This window comes from Rana temporaria, assembly GCF_905171775.1.
Source record: "Rana temporaria chromosome 4 unlocalized genomic scaffold, aRanTem1.1 chr4y, whole genome shotgun sequence".
Lineage (NCBI taxonomy): Eukaryota > Metazoa > Chordata > Amphibia > Anura > Ranidae > Rana > Rana temporaria.
The window spans coordinates 1,147,669-1,171,935 of NW_024404461.1; the positions used below are offsets into that span (position 1 = coordinate 1,147,669).

At 47.2% G+C, this 24,267-nt stretch overlaps 1 protein-coding gene across 1 annotated transcript in view; it reads left to right on the top strand.

The window, feature by feature from the left end:
* Nucleotides 1–343: 343 nt before the first annotated feature.
* The window catches only part of LOC120921836 (putative aldo-keto reductase family 1 member C8), a 35,390-nt gene continuing 11,466 nt past the window's right edge, over nt 344–24,267 (top strand). The window contains exon 1 of the mRNA XM_040334323.1: nt 344–447. Coding sequence (XP_040190257.1) covers nt 361–447 — 87 coding nt within the window. The 5' untranslated portion in view covers nt 344–360. The remainder of the gene's footprint in view (nt 448–24,267) is intronic.

Consider the following 24,267-nt stretch of genomic DNA (forward strand, 5'->3'; position numbering starts at 1 on the left):
CATTTGGTTACAGTGTTGTATGACTGAGTTATTGTCATTCAAAATGTGAGAGCACCGAAAGCTGAAAATTGGTCTGGTTATTAAGGGTGTTTAAGTGCCCAGTTGTCAAGTGGTTAAATGTTTTGTGTTAGGGAAAATGTTTTTTTGTTAAAAATGTCCAAGGTTCATCATGAGATTAAAATATGACACAGATGGCATTGAACAGAAAATAATACAATTCTGATTTCCTTTTTTTTTTGCTTTCTGATTGCCTGAATCAGCATGGTACAGTATAAGATTGGAACTCAATGAGAAGGGAGGGATTTTTCCTAGAGGGACATAATACATGCACATTGCCAAAACACCTGCTCAGAAGAGGACATGGACATTTTCTCAAAATCTGTTGTTATCCTGAACAATGGACATAAAATGCCAGTGATTGGGTTTGGCACCTATGCCCCGCAAAAAGTAAGTAATTATTATTATTTCGTTTTTTTACATCAAATTAATTAGAATAAAATTCTTGATGGCCAGTCATAATCAGACTTATGCAAGAAGGTGAATTCACCCCTGTAGGCCCCATACACACGAGAGAATTTATCCGCGAATACGGTCCAGCGGACCGTTTCCACGGATAAATCCTCTCAAAGATTTCCGCAGATTTCTATGCGATGGAGTGTACTCACCATCGCATTGAAATCCGCGCGGAAATCCTCTGGCGATGACGTGTCGCGCCGTCGCCGCGATTATGACGCAGCGACGGGCGCGACGCTGTCATATAAGGAATTCCACGCATGCGTCAAATCATTACGACGCGTGCGGGGAATCCCTTCGGACGGATGGATCCGGTGAGTCTGTACAGACGAGCGGATCCATCCGTTGGGATGGATTCCAGCAGATGGATTTGTTGTGCATGTCAGCAAATATTCGATCTGCTGGAATCCATCCCAGGGGAGATTTATCCGCGGAAAAGGATCCGCTGGCGTGTACACACCATAGGATCTATCCGCAGAAACCCATTTGCTGGGATTTATCTGCGGATGAATTCTATCGTGTGTACGGGGCCTTAGAAGAATCTCCAGCTCTCAGATACAACAAAGGATGCAACAAGGTGGAAACAGATTTTTCCTTTTTTTATTAAAAAGATAATACACCGTCAAGCTATATGGCATTCAGTTGGAGTTTATGGGCCAGATTCAGAAAGAAGATACGACGGCGTATCTCTGAGTCCGGCCGTCGTATCTATGCGCCTGATTCATAGAATCAGGTTACGCATAGATATGTCTAAGATCCGACAGGTGTAAGTGACTTACACCGTCGGATCTTAGGCTGCAATTCCAGGCCGGCCGCTAGGTGGCGCTTCCATATTTTTTACCCCTGTCGAATATGCAAATGAGCATTTACGCCGATTCAGAAACGAACGACCGCCCGGCGTTTTTTTTTTTTTACGTCGTTTGCGTTCAGCTTTTTCCGGCGGAAAGTTACCCCTGCTATAGGAGGGGTAAGTGCGGCATATCCTATGTTAAGTATGGCCGTCGTTCCCGCGCCAAGTTTTGAATTGTTTACATGGTTTGCGTAAGTCGTTCGCGAATACGGCCGGACGTAATTTACGTTAACGTCGAAACCAATGACGTCCTTGCGATGTCATTTGGAGCAATGCACGCTGGGAAAATTTGCAGACGGCGCATGCGCTGTTCGATCGGCGCTGAGACGCGCCTGATTTAAATTGTAAACGCCCCCCAGCCGCAGAATTTGAATTCCGCCGGGGGATTTACGATACGCCGCCGCAACTTTAAGAGGCAAGTGCTTTCTGAATAAAGCACTTGCCTCAAAAAATTCCAGCAGCGGCGTAATGTAAATCAGATCTAAAGATCCGCTAACCTATCGGAATCTAGCCCTATGTCTTTAACTGGCACCTGAAGCTTCAGCACCAAGATCCAACTTTACAGCAGCAAAATAACAATGTTGACCACTTCAGTTCTCACACCCTATGGACCAGACCATATTTTCACATTTCCCCTATGTGTCTATTCATGAGTCTATAACTTTGTAGCTACTTATGATACAGAAATAATACATCAATTTTTTAGGGGGGTCGCAAACAGGGCTTTTTTTGATCCTAAGGTCCTCTGAGAATTTTTTTTAGTTATTTGCATTTTTTAGGGGGGGGGGAGAATAACATTTAAAAAAGTTTTTATTTTTTTCAAGTTTTATCAGTAACATTCTGAACACAAGTAGCCTTAAGCCCTGTACACACGATCGGTCCATCCGATGAGAATGGTCTGATGGACCGTTGTCGTCGGTTATCCGATGAAGCTGACTGATGGTCAGTCGCGCCTACACACCATTGGTTAAAAAACCAATCGTGTCAGAACGCGGTGACGTAAAACACAACGACGTGCTGAAAAAAACGAAGTTCAATGCTTCCAAGCATGCGTCGACTTGATTCTGAGCATGCGCGGATTTTTAACCAATGGCCTTCCTACTAACGATCGGTTTGTAACTATCAGTTAGGAATCGGTTAAATTTAAAACAAGATTGCTTTTTGTTAACCGGTGGATAAATAACCGATGGCGCCCACACACGATCGCTTTGGACCGATGAAAACTTTCCATCAGACTGTTCTCATCGGTTTAACCGATCGTGTGTAGGGGAAAACATATACATTTTATTCTGCTGCTTGTTCTACTTACTACAGGCCAGATCCACAGACGAAGTACGCCGGCGTATCTACTGATATCTACTGATACGCCGGCGTACTTTCAAATTTCCCGCGTCGTATCTTTATTTTGAATCCTCAAACCAAGATACGACGGCATCTGGGTAAGATCCAACAGGCATACGGCTTCGTACGCCTTCGGATCTTAGATGCAATACTTCGGCGCCCGCTGGGTGGAGTTCTCGTCGTTTTCCGCGTCGGGTATGCAAATTAGCGATTTACGACGATCCACGAACGTATGCGCGGCCGTCGCATTCTCTTACGTCGTCTCTAGTCAGCTTTTTCCGGCGTATAGTTAAAGCTGGTATTTTGTGGCGTATAGATAGACTTGCCATGTTAAGTATGGCCGTCGTTCCCGCGTCGAAATTTGATTTTTTTAGATTTTTTGCGTAAGTCGTCCGTGAATAGGGATGGACGTAACTCACGTCTAAGTTAAAAAAAATACGTCCTAGCGACGTCATTTAGCGCAATGCACGGCTGAAAATTTCGGGACGACGCATGCGCAGTTCATTCGGCGCGGGGACGCGCTTCATTTAAATGAAACCCACCCTCAACCCACCCAATTTGAAATCCGCCGCCACAAATACACTATGCCGCCGTAACTTACGGCGCGAACTTGCTGAGGATTCGAATATACGCCAGGTAAGGTACGGAGGTGTAGTGTATCTCTGATACGCTGCGCCTAACTAAATGTATGTGGATCTGGCCCTTCAACATTAAAATTCGATTTTTGGTAAAAAGCATGTTAAAGTTATTTTCATATATTTCATATATTTAATTTTCTCATAATGCAGCAGTAATTTAAAGTTCCTACTGATTTAAAATAAGATAAATATACCCTAAACCAGGGCTCGACAAATCCCGGTCGCCAGGTCGCCATGGCGACTAGAAATAGGGTCCTGGCGACTTGGCTTTTTTTTTGTGAGCTGGCGCCATCTGGTGGTAAACCGTTGGTATTACAAGTTATTACCACCAGATGTGTGAGCTGGCGCCATCTGGTGGTGGCCGTTGGTATTACAAGTTAAGCATTACAAGTTAAACAGCAATTCTAATGTCATTTTTCACTATTTTCACTGCCATCTTCTTCCCTCTAATTAGAACACCCAAACATTTTATATATATTTTATCCTAACACCCTAGAGAATAAAATGGCGATTGTTGCAATACTTTCTGTCACGCCGTATTTTCGCAGCGATCTTACAAGCGCACTTTTTTGGGAAACAATTACACTTTTTTAAATTAAAAAATAAGACAACAGTAAAGTTATCCCCATTTTTTTTTATATTATGAAAGATAATGTTACGCCGAGTAAATTCATACCCAACATGTCACGCTTCAAAATTGCGTCCGCTCGTGGAATGGCGACAAACTTTTACCCTTTAAAATCTCCATAGGCGACGTTTAAAAAAATCTACAGGTTGCATGTTTTGAGTTACAGAGGAGGTCTAGGGCTAGAATTATTGCTCTCGCTCTACCAATCACAGCGATAATGCACATGTGTGGTTTGAACGTTTACATATGCGGGCGGTCGGGACGGGGTGCGTTTTCTGGCTCCTAACTCTTTTATCTGGCTCCTAGATTCCAAGCAAATTTGTCAACCCCTGCCCTAAACCACATAATTTTTTCCTTTCAATAGGTTTTTATTCAAAAGTTTAACAAAGTACAGACAGACCAAACCACATAACAGTAAACCCTTAAAGTTAGCAATATATATATGTGCTGTATAATGTTTTTTTTCCAAGAAAAAATGTAAAATAGAAACATGGAACGGGAGATGAAACTGTTAACCACTAGCCCACCGCCCACCGCCGTTCGGCTCGGCTGGGCGAGAGCACGTAGTATAACGTCCTCTCTCTCAGCCGCCACTAGGGGCGCGCGCGCGCCCCCCGCTCGCCCCTGACTCCCGTGCGTGTGCCCGGCGGGCGCGATCGCCGCCGGGCACACGCGATCGCTAGTGTTGCTCACGAATATTCGCATTGCGAATATTCGACTCGAATATAGCATATTCGAGAAATCGCGCTATATTTCGAAATTCGCGGTGAATATTCGCAATTCCGAATATTCGATTTTTTACAATTTTTTTTTTGAATCAGATCACATCCTAGATATCTCCATCGACGTCTAAAAGCATTGCTGGTATCATTAGAGACCCTGGGCCGAGTAGCTGAAGCGTTCATTGAATTTTCCAGAAAGATCGCAATGCGATTATTCGGCAAACGCAATATCGCGCGATTATTTTCCTCGCCCCGATCTTCCGCATCAGAGCGATTTTTACAGTTTCATTTTTAAAACAGATCACATCCTAGTGATCTCCATAGACGTCTGAAAGCATTGCTGGTATGATTAGAGCCATTGGGCCGAGTAGCTGAAGCGATCATTTTATATTGCCGAATATTCGCAATGCGAATATTCGGCAATAGGAATATTGCGCGATTATTTGCTCCGCCCTTTTGCATCAGAGCCAATCAGAGTTCTCCTTCCACACTCGTCACAGGTTAGCAACCAATAGGAACCTGCCTGCATGGACATTATATAAGCTCACTCCCAGCACCATTTCATTGCAGATTCAGAAGCTTGCTATAGAGTGTGGAGGCTGTTTCTGTGTTCCTGGTTTCCTGGTTTCCTGTGTCTTTGTTCTTGATTGATTTAGATCATCACCAGCATTGCTATTTAGTGATTCCAGTGGATCTTTTCCAGTATATCAACTGCTTTTTTCAAAGCAATAGACCCAAGAGCTTTTTTCAAAGCTACGTTTTGTGCTGTTTTGTGCTGTTTTTTTCATTTGTGTTACTGTTTGATCCTGCAATCCTCCCTGTTCAGTTATATTTGCAAGAGATTTCAGAACACATATTGATCTGAGCTTTATAAAAGAGCTTTTCTAAAAGCTAAGTTTTGTTCATCTTGTGTTACTGTCAGATCTTGCAGGTTCACTGTTCAGTGATATTTGATAGGCATCTCAGTTCAAATTTTGTTTAGTTTTCCCTAAAGAGCTTTTATAAAAGCTAAGTTTTGTGTTCAGTTTAGTTAAATTTTGTGTAGTAAGTGTACACACTGTTAGTGTACATTTATTTCATCTAGCTTAGCTTAGTGTGTGTTTAGTGTCTGTGTTTTGTGTTTAAAAAAAAAAAAAAAAAAAAAAGTTAGTGTTTGTTTAGTGCTTTTTTTTTTTTTCTTTAATTTTGTAGTCCTTGTCTGGTGTACTACTTTTCTTATAGTTTAGTAGCTGTCTGTGTACGTCTTTGTCTGCGTGCCTGTCTTGTAAAAAAAACACAAAAACACATTTTGTTCACATTTTCCCCCCCAATAAAGTTTAACCCCCCCCACACACATATCAGCAATTATGAGCGGCATCCGTGGCCGTGGCAGTAGGGGTAGGGGAGTTACTCCCAGTGCTGGATCGCTGCCAGCACGGGGTACCTCTCGTGCCCCTACTAGTGGTAGAGGATCGGGTGCAAGGGGAGTACGCCTGATCCGGGAGTTCTTCCCATCGGGCAGCCGCCCGATATTGCCATCTCAGGCTCAAGTAGTGGTGGACTACATGGGGCACAGCAGTGCCACTGAGTCGTCGGTCCCGACTCACAGTAGTACCACCATTACACCGTTGCCTGTACTACCCCCCCCCAGCCCCCAAGAGTCCAGCATCTTACTGTTCGACAGCGACAGTGATAGGGATCTCTTGGGGGAGGCCATGCATCAGGCAGACCTCCAGCTCTGTCCTGATGGTCAGGACCTTTTTGAAGGGATGGATGAGGAGGATGGGATACCTGCTGGCAGTATCCCAGAGACATCCCTTCAAACTGGTGCTGCTGTTTTGGTGCAGGAAACAGCAGCACCTAGTCAGACCCAGGCGTGGGTGAGGGGACAGCGGAGCCAGGCTAGAGGCTCCATGTCACGTGGTTCCCTCAGACCAACACATCTCAGCCCTTGGTCTGACATCTCTGGGGGCGAAGAGGGTGACCCATCATGGTTGCCATCTGACGCGTCGGCTCACTACGTCAGTGACGACGGGGAAGGTAGGCACCCTGGTGAAACGGTGCGCCAGGTCACCACCAGGGAGACCATCGTCAGGGTCTCCACTGGTGATGGCAGCAGGAGGTGTCAGGAGGAGGAGCAGCAGCAGCAGCAGCAGCAGCAGGCAGCTCCACCTGTGCGCACCGAATCCCAGCAGGTGCAAGTAAGCGTCACCCCATCTGACAGGAGGGCGGTGCTGAAGTCACCTGTCTGGAATTTCTTTACCCTGGTGGCAGACAACCCTACCGTGGCCATCTGCCGGATTTGTAAAGTGAGGGTGAAGAGAGGGAAGTGTTTGGCTCGGGTGGGTACCACAGCCCTGAACCAGCACCTCAGGATAAACCACTGGGCGTTGTATGAGGAGATGAAGCGTGGTGGTGGTAGCAGCGCCACCACCACAAGTGAGCAGGGTACAGCAGCCCCTGCCACATCTTCATCTGTTTCCAGCAGGTCATGCCCCCCCGCTCCCTCTAGTAGAGGTACTGGTACCGGCAGCCAGACCTCTACTTCCACAGCACCCTCCACGTCTGTGTCCCGCACTGCCGTCCGGCGCCAGGCGTCGATTTCAGACGCCTTTGACCGCACCACTCCCTTCCCCCCTGGAGACCGACGTGTGCGTTCCCTCAATGGGCTCCTGGCAAGGGTTATTGCCCAACATCTGCTGCCCTTCAACATAGTTGACAGCAACCCCTTCAGGCAGATGTTGGAGCAGGCCCAACCCCAATGGCGTGTCCCCAGCCGCCATTTCTTTGCCAGGACTGGTTGTCCCTGCCCTACACCAGCACATTGTTCAGAATGTAACCCTGTCGCTGGATCACGCTGTCAGCGACAGGGTTCATCTGACAATGGATGGCTGGACCAGCAGGCATGGGCAGGGACGCTACATCAGCTTCACGGCCCATTGGGTTTCCCTCCGAGGCGTCGGTGAGGGATCGTCGGCAACCGATCTTGTGGTGCCGCCCCGGGGTGTCCAGGGGAGAACTGCTGGTCTCCCTCAAGCCACTGTCTCCGCAGCTGCTGAGCCTCCCAGCAAGCGCCCCCGTAGCTACTCAAGTGTGGGGCACGTGCGCTGTCAGGCCGTGCTCCAGCTTGTTAGTTTAGGGGACCGGAGACACACTGCAGAAGAAGTGCTGAAAGCACTTCAAGCTCAGGTCCAGAAGTGGCTGACACCCCGAAGGCTCCAGCCAGGTATGGTTGTCTGCGATAACGGCAGCAACCTACTCGCCGCCCTCCATGCTGGCAGTCTGACGCACGTGCCCTGTCTGGCACATGTCCTCAACCTGGTGGTGCAGAAGTTCCTGCGCACTTATCCAGGGTTGAGTGACATTGTGGCAAAGGCGCGTAGGATTGCCAGCCACTTCAGGCGCTCCCCAACCGCTACCGCGTCCCTGTCCAAATTGCAGCGGAAGTACAATCTGCCCCTTCACAGGCTGATTGTGGACAGTGTGACGCGGTGGAACTCCACCCTCCACATGCTGAAGAGGTTGTGGGAGCAGCAAAGGGCGGTGAGGGAGTACCTGATGGAACTAGGCACTCAGAGGGCTTCACCACAACTCCCTTTCATCGCCTGTGCGGAGTGGGGGCAGATAAACCAGGTCTGCCAAGTGTTGTCCTCCTTCGAGCAGGCGACCAAGATGGTCAGCAGTGAGCAAATTGGCCTCAATAGCGTGCTGCCAATACTGTTCATGCTGGAGAGGACACTAGATCGCCTGCTCGAGGCTGGGGAGAGTGCCTTGGTGGAGCAGGAGGAGTCAGCAATGCTCCACCGAGACCAGGGCCAGGACCAGGAGGAGGAGGAGGAGGAGGAGGATGATGATGAAGAGGAGGAGGAGGTGGTTGCTGGTGTCGTCCCGGAGTCAGGGCCTGGTCAGGAGGGAGAGCCGGTGTTGGGGGCACCGATAGTCCGGGGGTTGGGCATGTCTGAGTTTGACCAGCAGCGCCTCAGGGAAGAAGAGTCGCACCTCATTCACCTGGCCAGCATTGAGGAGTCACAGCGGGCTGTGCTCTTCCCCATGGCTGCCCACATGCTCAGATGCCTCAGGAGGGACCCCCGGGTTAAGACCATCAAGACGAGGGATGATTTCTGGATGGCCACCCTTTTGGATCCCAGGTGCAAGGGGAAACTGGAGCAGTTCATCCCAGCCAGCCGGAGGCAGCACCGGATGGAGGAACTGCAGGCAGCCATTGTCAGACGGTTGGAGCAGGCAACTCCCCGGCCTCCAGTTGTCCCCCCTCATCTCACCCAGCAGGTGGCTGCACCCAGCTGCAGCCGAGCAGGGGACCTAATGGAAGAGATGAGGATGTTCTTCCAAACCGAGCGACCCAGTACCACCACCAGCAGCAGCAGCAGCAGTCACCACCAGCGGCTGGCCCACATGGTGGCAGACTACATGGCGTCCGTCGGTGCTTCTGACAGTATGAGCACCGACGACCCCATGGAGTACTGGGTTGCCAGATTGGACACCTGCCGCGAGCTCGCTCAGTATGCGCTGGAGTTATTGTCTTGCCCCCCCTCCAGCGTACTATCTGAGCGGACATTCAGCGCGGCAGGTGGGGTGGTCACGGACAAGAGGACCCGTCTGTCCACAGAGTCCGTGGACAGACTCACATTCATAAAGATGAATGAGTCCTGGATCGGCGGTGACTTTCTGGCACCCGTCGTCGGTTCAGGGCGCTGAAGGGTCCCTTGCCATGCATTCCCTGATGAAGCCCCGGACCTGATGTATTTACAGTGCTGAATATAACTATTTCAACATCAGAGAAAATCAATGTTAATATTTGGTACAGTAGGCTTTCTTTGCAATTACAGCGGTCAAAAATTTCTTGTAGTTTTACACCAGCTTTGCACACACTGGAGGAGGGATTTTGGCCCACTCCTCCACACAGATCTTCTCTACATCAGTCATGTTTCTGGGCTATCGCTGAGAAACACGGAGTTTGAGCTCCCTCCAAAGATTCTCTATTGGGTTTAGGTCTGGAGACTGGCTAGGCCACGCCAGAACCTTGATATGCTCCTTACAGAGCCAATCCTTGGTTATCCTGGCTGTGTGCTTTGGGTCATTCTCATGTTGGAAGACCCAGCCTCGACCCATCTTCAAAGCTCTAACTCAGGGAAGGAGGTTGTTGCCCAAAATCTTGCAATACATGGCCCCGGTCATCCTCTCCTTAATACAGTGCAGTCACCCTGTCCCATGTGCAGAAAAACACCACCAAAGCATGATGCTACCACCCCCATGCTTCACATTAGGGATGGCGTTCTTGGCATGGTACTCATCATTATTCTTCCTCCGAACACGGTTAGTGAAATTATGATCAAAAAATTATATTATAGTCTCATCTGACCACATGATTTTCTCCCATGACTCCTTTGGATCAGTCAAGACAATTATGTCAGCAGTTATTTCACACCCTATATACTCTTATTAAGACTGCTGTACATCATGGCAACTCCTGCCCATGTGATATGACTCTGTATCAACTACTACTGTTAATACTACTACTGATGCTTCTGCTGCTGCTGCCGCCCAGTCAATACACCTATGTCAGCAGTTATTTCACACTCTATATACTCTTATTAAGACTGCTGTACATCATGGCAACTCCTGCCCATGTGATATGACTCTGTATCAACTACTACTGTTAATACTACTACTGCTGCTTCTGCTGCTGCTGCCGCCCAGTCAATACACCTATGTCAGCAGTTATTTCACACTCTATATACTCTTATTAAGACTGCTGTACATCATGGCAACTCCTGCCCATGTGATATGACTCTGTATCAACTACTACTGTTAATACTACTACTGATGCTTCTGCTGCTGCTGCCGCCCAGTCAATACACCTATGTCAGCAGTTATTTCACACTCTATATACTCTTATTAAGACTGCTGTACATCATGGCAACTCCTGCCCATGTGATATGACTCTGTATCAACTACTACTGTTAATACTACTACTGATGCTTCTGCTGCTGCTGCCGCCCAGTCAATACACCTATGTCAGCAGTTATTTCACACTCTATATACTCTTATTAAGACTGCTGTACATCATGGCAACTCCTGCCCATGTGATATGACTCTGTATCAACTACTACTGTTAATACTACTACTGCTGCTTCTGCTGCTGCTGCTGCCGCCCAGTCAATACACCTATGTCAGCAGTTATTTCACACTCTATATACTCTTATTAAGACTGCTGTACATCATGGCAACTCCTGCCCATGTGATATGACTCTGTATCAACTACTACTGTTAATACTACTACTGCTGCTTCTGCTGCTGCTGCTGCCGCCCAGTCAATACACCTATGTCAGCAGTTATTTCACACTCTATATACTCTTATTAAGACTGCTGTACATCATGGCAACTCCTGCCCATGTGATATGACTCTGTATCAACTACTACTGTTAATACTACTACTGATGCTTCTGCTGCTGCTGCCGCCCAGTCAATACACCTATGTCAGCAGTTATTTCACACTCTATATACTCTTATTAAGACTGCTGTACATCATGGCAACTCCTGCCCATGTGATATGACTCTGTATCAACTACTACTGTTAATACTACTACTGATGCTTCTGCTGCTGCTGCCGCCCAGTCAATACACCTATGTCAGCAGTTATTTCACACTCTATATACTCTTATTAAGACTGCTGTACATCATGGCAACTCCTGCCCATGTGATATGACTCTGTATCAACTACTACTGTTAATACTACTACTGCTGCTTCTGCTGCTGCTGCTGCCGCCCAGTCAATACACCTATGTCAGCAGTTATTTCACACTCTATATACTCTTATTAAGACTGCTGTACATCATGGCAACTCCTGCCCATGTGATATGACTCTGTATCAACTACTACTGTTAATACTACTACTGATGCTTCTGCTGCTGCTGCCGCCCAGTCAATACACCTATGTCAGCAGTTATTTCACACTCTATATACTCTTATTAAGACTGCTGTACATCATGGCAACTCCTGCCCATGTGATATGACTCTGTATCAACTACTACTGTTAATACTACTACTGCTGCTTCTGCTGTTGCTGCTGCCGCCCAGTCAATACACCTATGTCAGCAGTTGTTTCACACTCTATATACTCTTATTCCTACTGCTGTTCATCATGGCAACTCCTGCCCAAGTGATATGACTCTGTATCAACTACTACTGCTAATACTACTACTGCTGCTGCTGCTGCTGCTGCTGCTCAGTCAAGACAACTATGTCAAAAGTAATTTCCCACTCTATATACTCCTATTACCACTGCTGTTCATCATGGCACCTCCTGCCCAAGTGATATGACTCTGTATCTACTACTACTACTACTACTGCTGCTGCTGCTGCTCTGTCAAGACACCTATGTAAAAAGTTAATTCCCACTCTATATATACTCCTATTACCACTGCTGTTCACTGATACCACTGATAGTTAATTTATCCCTTAACTACCCCCATTTGTGAGGGTCGGGGTTTTCCTTTAAAGTCCCATGCAAATCAATGGAAAATGTATGTTCCCACATAACTTCTGTACGCCTGGAGATATTTCAATAATACCCGCTATACATATTACTTATATGCCAAATAAAAATATATAACAGTTAAATTAACCCTTACCAACACCCTTATATAAAAGATGGGTATATTTATATTACTATGATTTTCCTCCCCAAAAGGTTAAGATAGGAAGACCGGGCAACGCCGGGTATTCAGCTAGTAATAGTATAAAATGTTTTCGGTTATTATTAAGCTAGATGTGTTGATGTTGATGTTGATGTGTTAGATGTGAAGTTAGATGTGAAGTTAGATGTGTTTAAAAAACTAACAATTTCAATAAGAAATGAAACCTTTGCAAAATATAACATTTTTTATTAAAAAAAAAAAAAAAAAAATTAGGACATTAACTTCTGAAGCTCTGTCACCTCATCCATGTTTTTCGCCAGTTGTTGCACCAGTTGTTGATTTTGGCGCATCAAAAACAGTATCTGCTGCTCATTTGCCATTACTCTCTTCGTGAGGTTTTTCATGGCAGCTTGCTTCACCTCTAGCTTTTTTAGAACTGTTAGGATATAAGAAAAAAACATTTGGATTTCAAAGACCGTTACGAAAGATTATTTTCAGCCATAAAAATAATAAAGTCTGACTTAAGAGACTCTATGAAAGAGGATCTGGCAGAGGCAATTCTCTTCCTTAGAACTCTACATTGCATTTATTTGCATTTGCTAAGCCTAGAACTACATTTCAAGATTAATATAAACCATTTCTAGGTTTTTCATATTTTTTTTTTTGGGTTCATTATAGATAAGCTTTGTTTTGGTTCTAAAACAGCCAAATAATGTGGTCTGTATTTTTGAACTGTTAAAGATCATGTTCCTGATGTTTAAGCCTGCTGCTACTATCCAGTCACTTGATTGTTTTCATTGTGTTTGTCTTTTGCTTAAACTGTGCAATACAGTAGACTGTTGGCTTCCCAGCCAGTAGTCCTGTGGTAGTTTGCGTTTCTTTCCCTCAAGGAATCTATAAAATACATTTGCATATTAATACAGAGGAGTCGGAGTCGGGGAGTCGGGGAGTCGGAGTCTGAAGTACATAAAACTGAGGAGTCGGAGTCGAAAAATTTATCTACCGACTCCACAGCCCTGCTTTAAATGCTGTCCATTTTTAGAGCTACATTTTATTGTTGAAATTTTATTAATATATGTGCACATATTTACCCTCCTGATTGACGGTATAATTAACCGTCTCATCCTGCTCCTCTTCCTCGTCACCCACTACTCCACCAGAAGTTTCGGGGGGGGGGTGCAGCTCCTCCTCTTGCTCCTCCACAGGAACTGGGGGTGGTGATGTGGATGGCCCTGGCTGCTCCTCCTCATCCCTCTCCTCCTCTTCCACATCCTCCTCCTGCTCCTCCTCTGCGGCCTGTCGCCTTGTGCGCTTGGGGCGCACAGTTGGTAGCGGAGCTCCTATAATAACACAATGTTCATATATTATAAAAATGTTTTCTAATGACGTATGCAAATTCTGTGTACTCTACTGTATTGTATATGAATACAAATTAATTTATATAGACAGTTAACCAATGGGACAATGTTATATTAAAGGGTCTTGTGGGCACTACAGGGGACTGAGCGTGAGCTGGGCTGCCACCATGGTAAAATGAGCTGTTTTTGTCTCCTTTGTTTTGTTCAGACGATCTCATGTTAAAAAAAAGTACTTGATGGAGTACACAGGATTACTATAACAACCCCACGCCTAACACAGGAATTTAGTGGGAATCTATATATATAAAACTCAACGTGTGTGTGCATGTATGTATGTATGTTCCACCATCACGTCCAAACGGCTAAAGATATTTACATGAAACTTGGCACACAGGTTACTTATATGTCAGCCACAAATATAGGATTGGTGGTTTAACCCATACCCACCCCCATTTGCCTTGGTCAGGGTTTTTCTTTAAAGTCCCATTCAACTCTATGGGAAATACATGTTATTTCATAACAGCTGTAGATATTTCGATAACACTTGGTCACATGTTATCTATACGTCCACTTAAAGTATAGGATCGTTAATTTATCCCTTAACTAACCCCATTGGTGAGGGTCGGGCTTGTTTAAAGTCCCATGCAAAGCAATGGGAAAAGTATGTTCCCACATAACTTCTGTGTTCCTGTCTGCTGTCCCATGTTTTTTTCCAACAGTACTATGAATACCTTGGCTGGTGGTGATATATGTTACAACAACATGGCGTCTTGGTTAACAACATCTGACCTTACATTAATTACATATGACCTTCCATAACTGTCCCCAAGGGACCCGGGCTGGCTCAACGCGATTGCCACTGCGCTGACAAGCCATTCACCTCTGCAGCTAGGGGTTCGGATCCCGCTCTCGGCTACATGTGAATTGAGTTTGGTGGTCTCAGCTCGGCCCCCGGTGGGTGTGCTATGCGAGGTAAGCCTGCGCTTAGTATGCCCACCTCCCTCCCACAAAAACCACCACACTTACACACGCACTCGCAATTGGGTTAACATGCACGCACTCTGACCATGCGGTCTCTAAAAAGAGAGGCGAAGGACTAACGGGGCTGGTTGAGCGGGCAAATCCTCTCACTCCCTTATAGGGAGTCCCTCTGCCCCGTGGGGCTTCGAAGCGGAGCAGGTAGGACGGTCTGTGTGGGAGGACCCCCTCACACCCGCCATTGCCACCCGGGGCATGGAGAAAGGTGGCAGATTACCTCTGGGGGAGGCCTGCCTACTCCCAACTCCTGCAGTCCGGCTCCTCTCTCGAGTACACGCACAAAATACACTTTAGGGAAAAAAAAACATAACTGTGACCAATAACTTACCAGGATGATATTTATTCCGGATACGCCTGACCCGGTTCATCTGGCGCCTCTTCAGGTCGGACCACTTTTTGAGGATCGCCATGCGAGTGTGTTCTTCGCCTAGTTCCTCAATCAGGGAGCTTATAACTCCCTGTTTTTCTTGCTGCCTCCGCAGCTCATCGTATCCTGTTTCCAGGAACTTCTGCAAGATGAAGAACAAAGTATATTGTAATACTTTTGTTGACAGCCTTATGGATATATGACATAAATGTATGCTATTCAACAATTGGAAGCATTCTCGCCTTATTAATCAATGACAGGGGTAACATGACAGATTTTATATACTGCCATTTCCGTCGCCACCTTTTTTACATAAATATAGCAGCCATTATCATTTGCATAATTATGAATATATACTAACTTTTAAACTAGACTAAAATGCAGTTGAAGATAATGAAATAACAGTGGTCAAAATACTTACACAAATCAGCAACTTTTCCTCAGATACAGTGAAATTACTTCCAACCATCTTGCTCTGCGATTGCGTTGCGATCATAAAGTTGGAAACTGGCAAGGGTCCAGGAAATGGTCGCGTGTTGTTCGCGTGTTGATTGCGCTGCTTGGACCGAGATGGGTCCATATGGCTTCGGCTGTATGGACCACAGTAACTCTTTTCCCTGTCAGGAGCCTAACGCCCCGGGGGGTCAGAGACGGGACCTTTTCGGAGGACCACTGACGTATGCAACCGTCGCAGTTTTTTGTGATGTCACTCTTTAGGTGTGTGCAAATTTTTCCTTGCACCGGGTGGAGTTTTTGGGTTGTGTTTTGCACGCCACAGGCTTTTCAACAGAAAATAACCAGCTGGAGGCAGAATGGTTGCAAAACACTACGGGTTTGTTACCTAACTCTGGGTTTCAAGACCAGTCCACCTCCAGCTGTTGCAAAACTACTACTCCCATCAGCCACGGTCTTTCAGTGCATGCTAAGAATTTTACTTTTGCTGCATCTAGGGTGCCACAGTTTAGAGACCCGTGCATAAAGGCCTGAAAAATGTGGGCCTGCAGAACTTACAATACTAGAAGTGCCAGCATTCCCAGGCATGCTGGAAGTTGTAGTTCTGCAACATCTAAAGGGCAATATGTATTCGAACGTCCTTGGGCCTTGAGGACACTGAAGTCAGGACGTTCGCATACGTCCTATGTCCAAAAAAATTTTAAATTCATTATGCTAAATAACAAGGAAAAGTGCCTAAATACACATTTGCCAACCAGGGTGTCTGCAGCTGTCCAGGCATGCTGGGACTTGTAGTTTTGTAAAAGCAGGAGACACATTTTTGGTTAAATACTAATATCTGATCATATATACTAACTTTTAAACTAGACTTAAATGCAGTTGAAGATGATGAAATAACAGTGGTCAAAATACTTACACAAATCAGCAACTTTTCCTCAGACTTTGAGAAATTGCTTCCCACCATGTTGCTGTAATATTGGGAAACTGGCAAGGCTCCAGGAAATGGTCGCGTGTTGTTCGCGCAATTGCGCATGCGCGATCGAAAAATCGCAATCGCAATATGTATTTTGGTTAAAATATCATACATATTCGATTTCAGAGTGCTGCTACAGCAGTTTTCGAAATATCTGCAATAAATTTCGCATTCGCATGTTGCGATATTTCGATAAAATATCAGGAATATTCTGAGCCAATCAGAGCGCTCCTCCAGCATATCTCGAAATTGCGCAATAAATATCGCATTCGCATGTTGCGATATTTCGATAAAATATCACGAATATTCTGAGCCAATCAGAGCGCTCCTCCAGCATATCTCGAAATTGCGCAATAAATATCGCATTCGCATGTTGCGATATTTCGATAAAATATCACGAATATTCTGAGCCAATCAGAGCGCTCCTCCAGCATATCTCGAAATTGCGCAATAAATATCGCATTCGCATGTTGCGATATTTCGATAAAATATCACGAATATTCTAAGCCAATCAGAGCGCTCCTACCGCAGTTATCAAAAAATCGCAATTATTTTCGCATTCGCAATAGCGAAAAATCGCATTCAATTAATTTCGATAAAATATCACGAATATTCGAATTTAGCGAATATATCTCGAATATTCGAATATATATTCGAGATATATCGCGAAATCGAATATGGCATATTCTGCTCAACACTAGCGATCGCTCGGTACAGAGCGGGGAACGGGAGCTGTGGGTGTAAACACACAGCTCTCGTTCCTGTCAGCAGGGGAAATGCTGATCTTCTGTTCATACAATGTATGAACAGAGGATCAGTGTTTCCCCTAGTGAGGCCACCCCCCCACAGTAAGAACACACCCAGGCATACTTAACCCCTTCCCCGCCCCCTAGTGTTAACCCCTTCACTTCATTTTTATAGTAATCCAATGCATTTTTATAGCACTGATCGCTATAAAAATGCCAATGGTCCCAAAAATGTGTCAAAAGTGTCCGAAGTGTCCGCCATAATGTCGCAATACCGAAAAAAAAATCGCTGATCGCCGCCATTACTAGTAAAAAAAAATATAATAAAAATGCCATAAAAATACCCCCTATTTTGTAAACGCTATAACTTTTGCGCAAACCAATCAATAAACGCTTATTGCGATTTTTTTTTTACGAAAAATAGGTAGAAGAATACGTATCGGCCTAAACTGAGGAAAAAAAAAGTTTTTTTATATATGTTTTTGGGGGATATTTATTACAGCAAAATGTAAAAAATATTCATTTTTTTCAGAATTGTCGCTCTATTTTTGTTTATAGCGCAAAAAATAAAAAACGCAGAGGTGATCAAATACCACCAAAAGAAATCTCTATTTGTGGGAAAAAAAGGACGCCAATTTTGTTTGGGAGCCACGTCACACGACCGCGCAATTGTCTGTTAAAGCGATGCAGTCCCGAATCGCAAAAAGTACTATGGTCTTTGGGAAGCAATATGGTCCGGGGGGTAAGTAAACCCTGGTGGAAACTTGTCCGCTGGAACCATGTCCGTCGGACATGTCCGCTGGTTATGACATATAACCAGCGGCCCGAAATCCCGCGCAAGCGTCAAATTGATTCGACGCATGCGTGGAAGCATTGACCTTCCGTGTTAGGCCTCGTACACACGACCGAACATGTTTGGTGAAACAGGGAGGCCCGGAACGGAAAAAAGACAAAGGAAAAAATAGTGAAGGGCCGGGCATGACAAGGTGGAAAGGAGAGTCAACAAAAGGGTTAAGTTGGTAAGAATGGAAGGGGAGGATTCAGGAGTAAAGTGCTGGATAGGGGGGAGGAGCTGTATAAAAGGTGGAGGCGGGAACCTCCGGGAACATTTTCAGTTGGTGAGGGAGACAGAAGGAAGCAGTTTTACATGCTGCTCCTCTCTCATGGCTGCCAGGGACATTTATCCTTCTTGCTATTCCAGCGTCGGCTCCGAGGGGGACTCTCTGGGGTAGGTTTCAGTTAGTTATACTGCAGGGTCCGGAGGGGGGTCTATCTCGCAGGCCTCCGCTGCGTTTTACGCTTAGCCCTGTTTGGGACCGCTTCTGCCACGGCTATATGCAGGGGGGCACTCCCCCCCCCCCCCCCCAGCAGAGCAAGCTCATTCATTCAAAAAAACGGGGGTATCGGCGGGGGCGGGGCTAGGCATCAGGGGGCGGAGCTACGCGGCGGGGGGCGGAGCTATGCACCGTAATGGCGCCCGCCTTCCCCACGTGCAGGACAATGTTATTGCATGGCCCCTCACCTGTCCTGGCAAGATGTGGAGCAGTGGTGGGTGGGTGCAGCGGTTGGCTGTCGGGCCGTTTCCACGCAGCTGGGGGGGTGCCCATGTAGCATGGCGGGGGATATGGGGGGGGTTGTTAGCGCGGCCTACCTAGTGATTAGGGGCGGGTGGCAGGGTCACGCAAGAGACGGCGGTCTGCGGAGCTGCAGAGACCTATGGCCTCCAGGCCGGCTTGGCCTGGGGGGCTGCTTACACCGGGGATGGCGGAGGACTGCAAGCGTGTCCTGTCAGGAGATCATCATGGCTCATCGGTTCGGCTGGGGGCAGGGTCACGCACGAGACGGCTGTCCACTGAGATGCAGGGATCCACGAGTACTGATGCCGAGGCTACCGGCTCCTGCGGCGCAGTCGGCACGAGGAGGCTTGTTCCAGCGGAAGAACGCCAGGCTCAGGCGCCATCGGTGGATGTAGAGGCGACAGCTGTGGGGGACATGAACGGTCAGCCCGGTACGTCTGTCTCTGTTACACACGTTTTCATTTTAAATGAGGCACTGTGTATCTTTATGAGGGGTGTGGGGGGTCCGCGGTGACAAGGGTAGCATTGTGTAACGATTAAGGGGGGCCCACACGGCTCTGGCGGATATCTGCACCGCTACGTCGGAAGTGGTGATGGTGAGTATGGCGGCAGGTGACGAAGGGGGGCTGTGGCATGTGTTGCGGATGCTTATAAGGGGGATGTGGGCGTTTGAGGCATTTGTTTTCAGGGACTGTTGGTGCACCGATAGCGGTACAGTGGGTGCGAGTTTGGCAAGGGTGAGTGGGTTAGAGGTTTCTCGTCACGAGTTCATTGGGTGGGGGACAGCCCGATGTAACATGGATGAAGGATACCCGTGGACATTCGTGTTTTGGATGCCGGTGGTCGCTAGCATGCCCGGTGTCATAGGTGAGTACAACCGGAGCGTTGATTGACTTTGTTCTTTTATGCTAGGCACTGGGGGGTGGTTCTGGTGGGATGGTGACGGACCTCTGACTTGGGATTCGCTGGTAGGTCTTCTACGCGGGCTTCAAAGCAGTTTCTGCAGGGGGGGGGGGCATCCGCCCCTGGATTGCCAACAAGAGCGTGGTGGGGGTTGTGCAGGACATTTTGCCAGGGGGGCTGCTGTAGGTTTGGGGGGTTTGACAGGTTTCAGCACGGGGCCCCTGGGGCGATGGGCACACCCCCCCGTCCAGCTGTTTCACAGGGAGGCGTGCTGGGGGGAGTTTGCTAGCAAGTGGTACCAATTCGGTGGGGGGGATTCGGCATTTTTCCTAGGTAGGGATAAGTAGGGGGCGGCGGCTATTATGCTGGGCTTCAGGGTTTGGGACAATGGATGGGTTCCTTGACTGTGGTTACGCTTATTGTGAGAATTTTCGGTCTGTTTCTACAGTATCCAGGGGTGGTTGCGGTCACGTTTGTACTGGACGTATCGCAGGGGGTGGGGGGGCAGTACGGTTATGCCAGTAAGGGATAACTCACGGCTGGGGGGTGGTACCTGATGAGGAATTCCTTTAACTTGCTCACCACCTCGCAATTTGTAATGGGGGGGGTCTGTTATTGTTTCATAGACACAGGGTTTGTACGGTGTCTTATGCTTCTGACACTGCTGGGGGGTGGGTTAGGCGGTATGTACAAGGGGCGCACGTTTTGTCACTTGGACAGCTTTAGGCTGTCGGGGTACGTGGTAGGATGGGTTTAGGGCGCGGGGTCTGCCCTTTGGTCGCTCCATTACCTGCGCCATGTTACAAAGGTTGTTCAGGACGTGGCTGGCTGGGAGTCCGGCATCCCCTAGTTTTATTTCCCGGGGGGGGGGGGCCTTCCTATAAGGTGTGTACTATTGCTGTCATCGTTGGCGTGCATGGGGGGTAAGTTTTAGGGTCGGTTGCCTGCTGGCAAGCCTGGGGGGCCCATCTACGGTACTTGGTTTTCTAGCACCGTTGACATGGGGGGCTGGGAGGGCTACTGCTGAGAGCCATGGTAGAGAGTTTCGGGCATGGCATTACTGGGAATAGGGCGCAGCTTGTCGTGCGATGCAGGTTACGGGATTGGTGGGTAAGTCCATTTGCATGTTCAATTGATTTCATGGGTGGGGTCTTTATGCCGGTGGCTACCGGTGAGTTCTTTCCCCGATATATGTCAGCATATTGCACAAGGAGCTTAGGGGGGATTTTTGCCACTTGTCTGGGGATGTAAAATGGGCCATTGCCTGGGGTGGCTGGATCAGGGTGTAATGTTGTTTTAAAGTTCGTCACGTGGGCGGCAGGGTCTGCGTGTATGGGGCGTTCTGGCGAGGGTTAGGGGGTTCGGAATCTTTATCTGGTGACTGGATATAGGTACTGTGGGGATTGTTCCAGTGGTCCTGGCAATGGAGCTGGGGGAGGCATGTTGGGACTTGAGGATTGGGGGGGGGGGGGGTACTGTGACAACAAGGGGGTGGTTCAAGTTATAGAACCAGTTTTAGTGTCGTTACAGACGGTGGTATGGTTGCGGTGCCAGTTAGTTGGCATTGTTTACAGTTGGGTCAATTCTTTCCGCAGGCCGCGCAGCTCTCGGGCTCTGAAGTCACGAGGGCGGATGCTCGGCCTAGTTTTAAAGGGACAAGTTTGGGAAGCTGGTGCAGTCGGTAGAGGGAAAAGTACCAGGAGATGGGTCAATCTAAGTATAGAGTGAGCTGTTTGTTGTCACACGGCTGGCAGGTGCTGAGATGGGGGGTCCGTGGCAAGGTTGTTGATGGTACATTACGAAAAGGGGGCATGGATGAATAGGGTCAGTGTCTGGGAGGCAAATAAAGACAAACATGAATTTGGGTATACAAGCAATATACAGGTATCGCACGTGCAACCTACTACAGACGTTGGGAGGCAGGCCTCTTTTCTTTTTTCTATTTTTTTGGGTAATTTGTTAAAACCTTGGGGTCAGTATGTTGCATGGGTTTACGAGGTAATTTGTTTTACAGCTGTTTTGCATGTAGTTTTGGAGCATTTCGAGTGGGGTAGATGGATTTATCCAGGCGAGTGGAGAAGGGGGTTGCTGGCCCAAGATGTGTGTGGGCTTTGGGAGATCGGGTGGGGCTGCGTTAGTACAGGTTATATAAAAAAAAAAAAAAAAGGGTTGTGAGTGTTTTGGCGGCTTTTACAGCCCGGGCAAAGGGTATGGGACTTTTCTGGGGTTTGTTTGGTTGAGAGTGGGCCGTTCTCTTGGCAAGGGGGGACAGGGCCTGGTTTGCACATTTTCTTCTTAGTGGCGGTTTTTCAGGGAGTACCTGCAAGCGGGTGGACAATGGGCCTCACACTCCTTCGGCATCATGGTGGCCACAGGGGCGGCCAGGTGTGAGTAGGATGAGGAGGCGGTTGAACGAGTTCTTGGGTGGTGGGAATTCAGGATATTCATGTTTCCGGGGGACCACACTGGTTAACAGATGGAGTTTTGGTGCACTGCGGGGAAAAGGGGGTGTCTCCGAGCTGGAGGCCGGGTATGGTAATGGTACCGCAGTGTAACGGTGAAAAGAAAGACTAAGTGGGGGTTGCTGTCAGAGACCAATTGGACGGGTGTTAATAAAAGTTGTTTGGTTAAAAATGTTAATGAATAATGTTTTGGATTATTTGGAATTATTTAATTTTATTTAAATATTTAATTTTGAGTTTAAAATAAAATAGGCTGTTGTGGCCATTTTACTAGTTAACAGATCAAGTTTTGGTGGGTGGTTAGTTCTACTGCAGTTATGTTATGGGTATTGTGTTGGTACTGGTGCTTTCCCTTAATTGTTTGTCTGTTTGTTTTGGGGGGGGGGGGGGGCTAGGAGTACCGAGGCTAGACCTTTAATAGTCAGTTGGGGCATCCCTCAGGTGGGGGGTGGGTAATTGGTGGCTAGACATTACAGAGATGGTGTGTTGTAGGATGAGGTGAGGATTATTAGGCGCGACTTGAAGTGAACGAAGTGGTGGGTGGATTTGTTTCACGTAATGGGGGTTTGGGTTATCAGACAGACAGAGTTGGAGTTTAATGTGGGAATTGTACCTGCGGCTTTATAGAGTAACTCTAGGTTGGGGGTTAGAGCCAGGGGCGCTGGGTCTCCTGGATGAGAGTCAGCGGCCCCTGCGGGTGTGGAGGGGCCCTTAAGGGTAAGGTGTTATCCTTGCGGGCTGTGGCGGTGTCTTTGGTCTTTGATGGTGGCAGAAAACAGATGTGATGGAAGTGGTGGGGGGCTCATCCGTGGTATGGGCCCCCCTGGGGTATTCCAGTGGAATGGTGTCTGCTGGAATACGGTATTGGTTGCACTGCGGAAAAGGGGTTGTCTCTGAGCTGGGTCGGCTGGAGGCCTGGTATGGTAACAAGGTCCCGCAGTGTGGTGGTGGAAATGTGAAGTTCGGGGTGCCGTCAAAGACCAACAGGCTGTGTGTTTAAAAGTGTCGTTACAAAGGTTATTTGGAAATTATTAAAATATTTGGGTTAGTAATAAAAGGCTGTTATGGCCATTTATGCTCCAAACTCTTGTCTGGTCTTATCATTGAATGGGGGTATGGTAATGTGAGTGTGGGGTTCAAGGGGTGGTAAGAAATTGGAGATAGCTTGACTCAGGGGTTGACAAATTTGCTTGGAATCTAGGAGCCAGCTAAAAAAGTTAGGAGCCAGAAAACGCACCCCGTCCCGACGAGCTTGCGCGCAGAAGCGAACACATACGTGAGCAGCGCCCGCATATGTAAACAGTGTTCAAACGCAATTTTGAAGCGTGACATGTTGGGTATGAATTTACTCGGCGTAACATTATCTTTCATAATATAAAAAAAAAAAAAAATGGGGATAACTTTACTGTTGTCTTATTTTTTAATTAAAAAAAGTGTAATTTTTTCCCAAAAAAGTGTGCTTGTAAGACCACTGCGCAAATACGGCGTGACAAAGTATTGCAACGATCGCTATTTTATTCTCTAGGGTGTTAGGATAAAAAATATATATAATGTTTGGGGGTTCTAATTAGAGGGAAGAAGATGGCAGTGAAAATAGTGAAAAATGACATTAGAATTGCTGTTTAACTTGTAATGCTTAACTTGTAATACCAACGGCCACCACCAGATGGCGCTAGCTTACACATCTGGTGGTAATAACTTGTAATACCAACGGCCACCACCAGATGGCGCTAGCTCACACATCTGGTGGTAATAACTTGTAATACCAACGGCTCACTACCAGATGGCACCAGCTCATAAAAAAAAAAAAAAAAAAAAAAATTTTTTTTTTTGCCCACCTTCCAAGCCAAGTCGCCAGGACACTATTTCTAGTCGCCATGGCGACCTGGCGCCCGGGATTTGTCGATCCCTGGCTTGACTACTATCTTGACTACACTGGTCATGGTCCTCGGACCAGTTTCCGCGGACATGTTCGGTCATCTGTACGGCCGACCGGACCGGATTCCTGGCCGAGCAGACAGGTTTCCAGCGGACAAATGTTTCTTAGCATGCTAAGAAAAA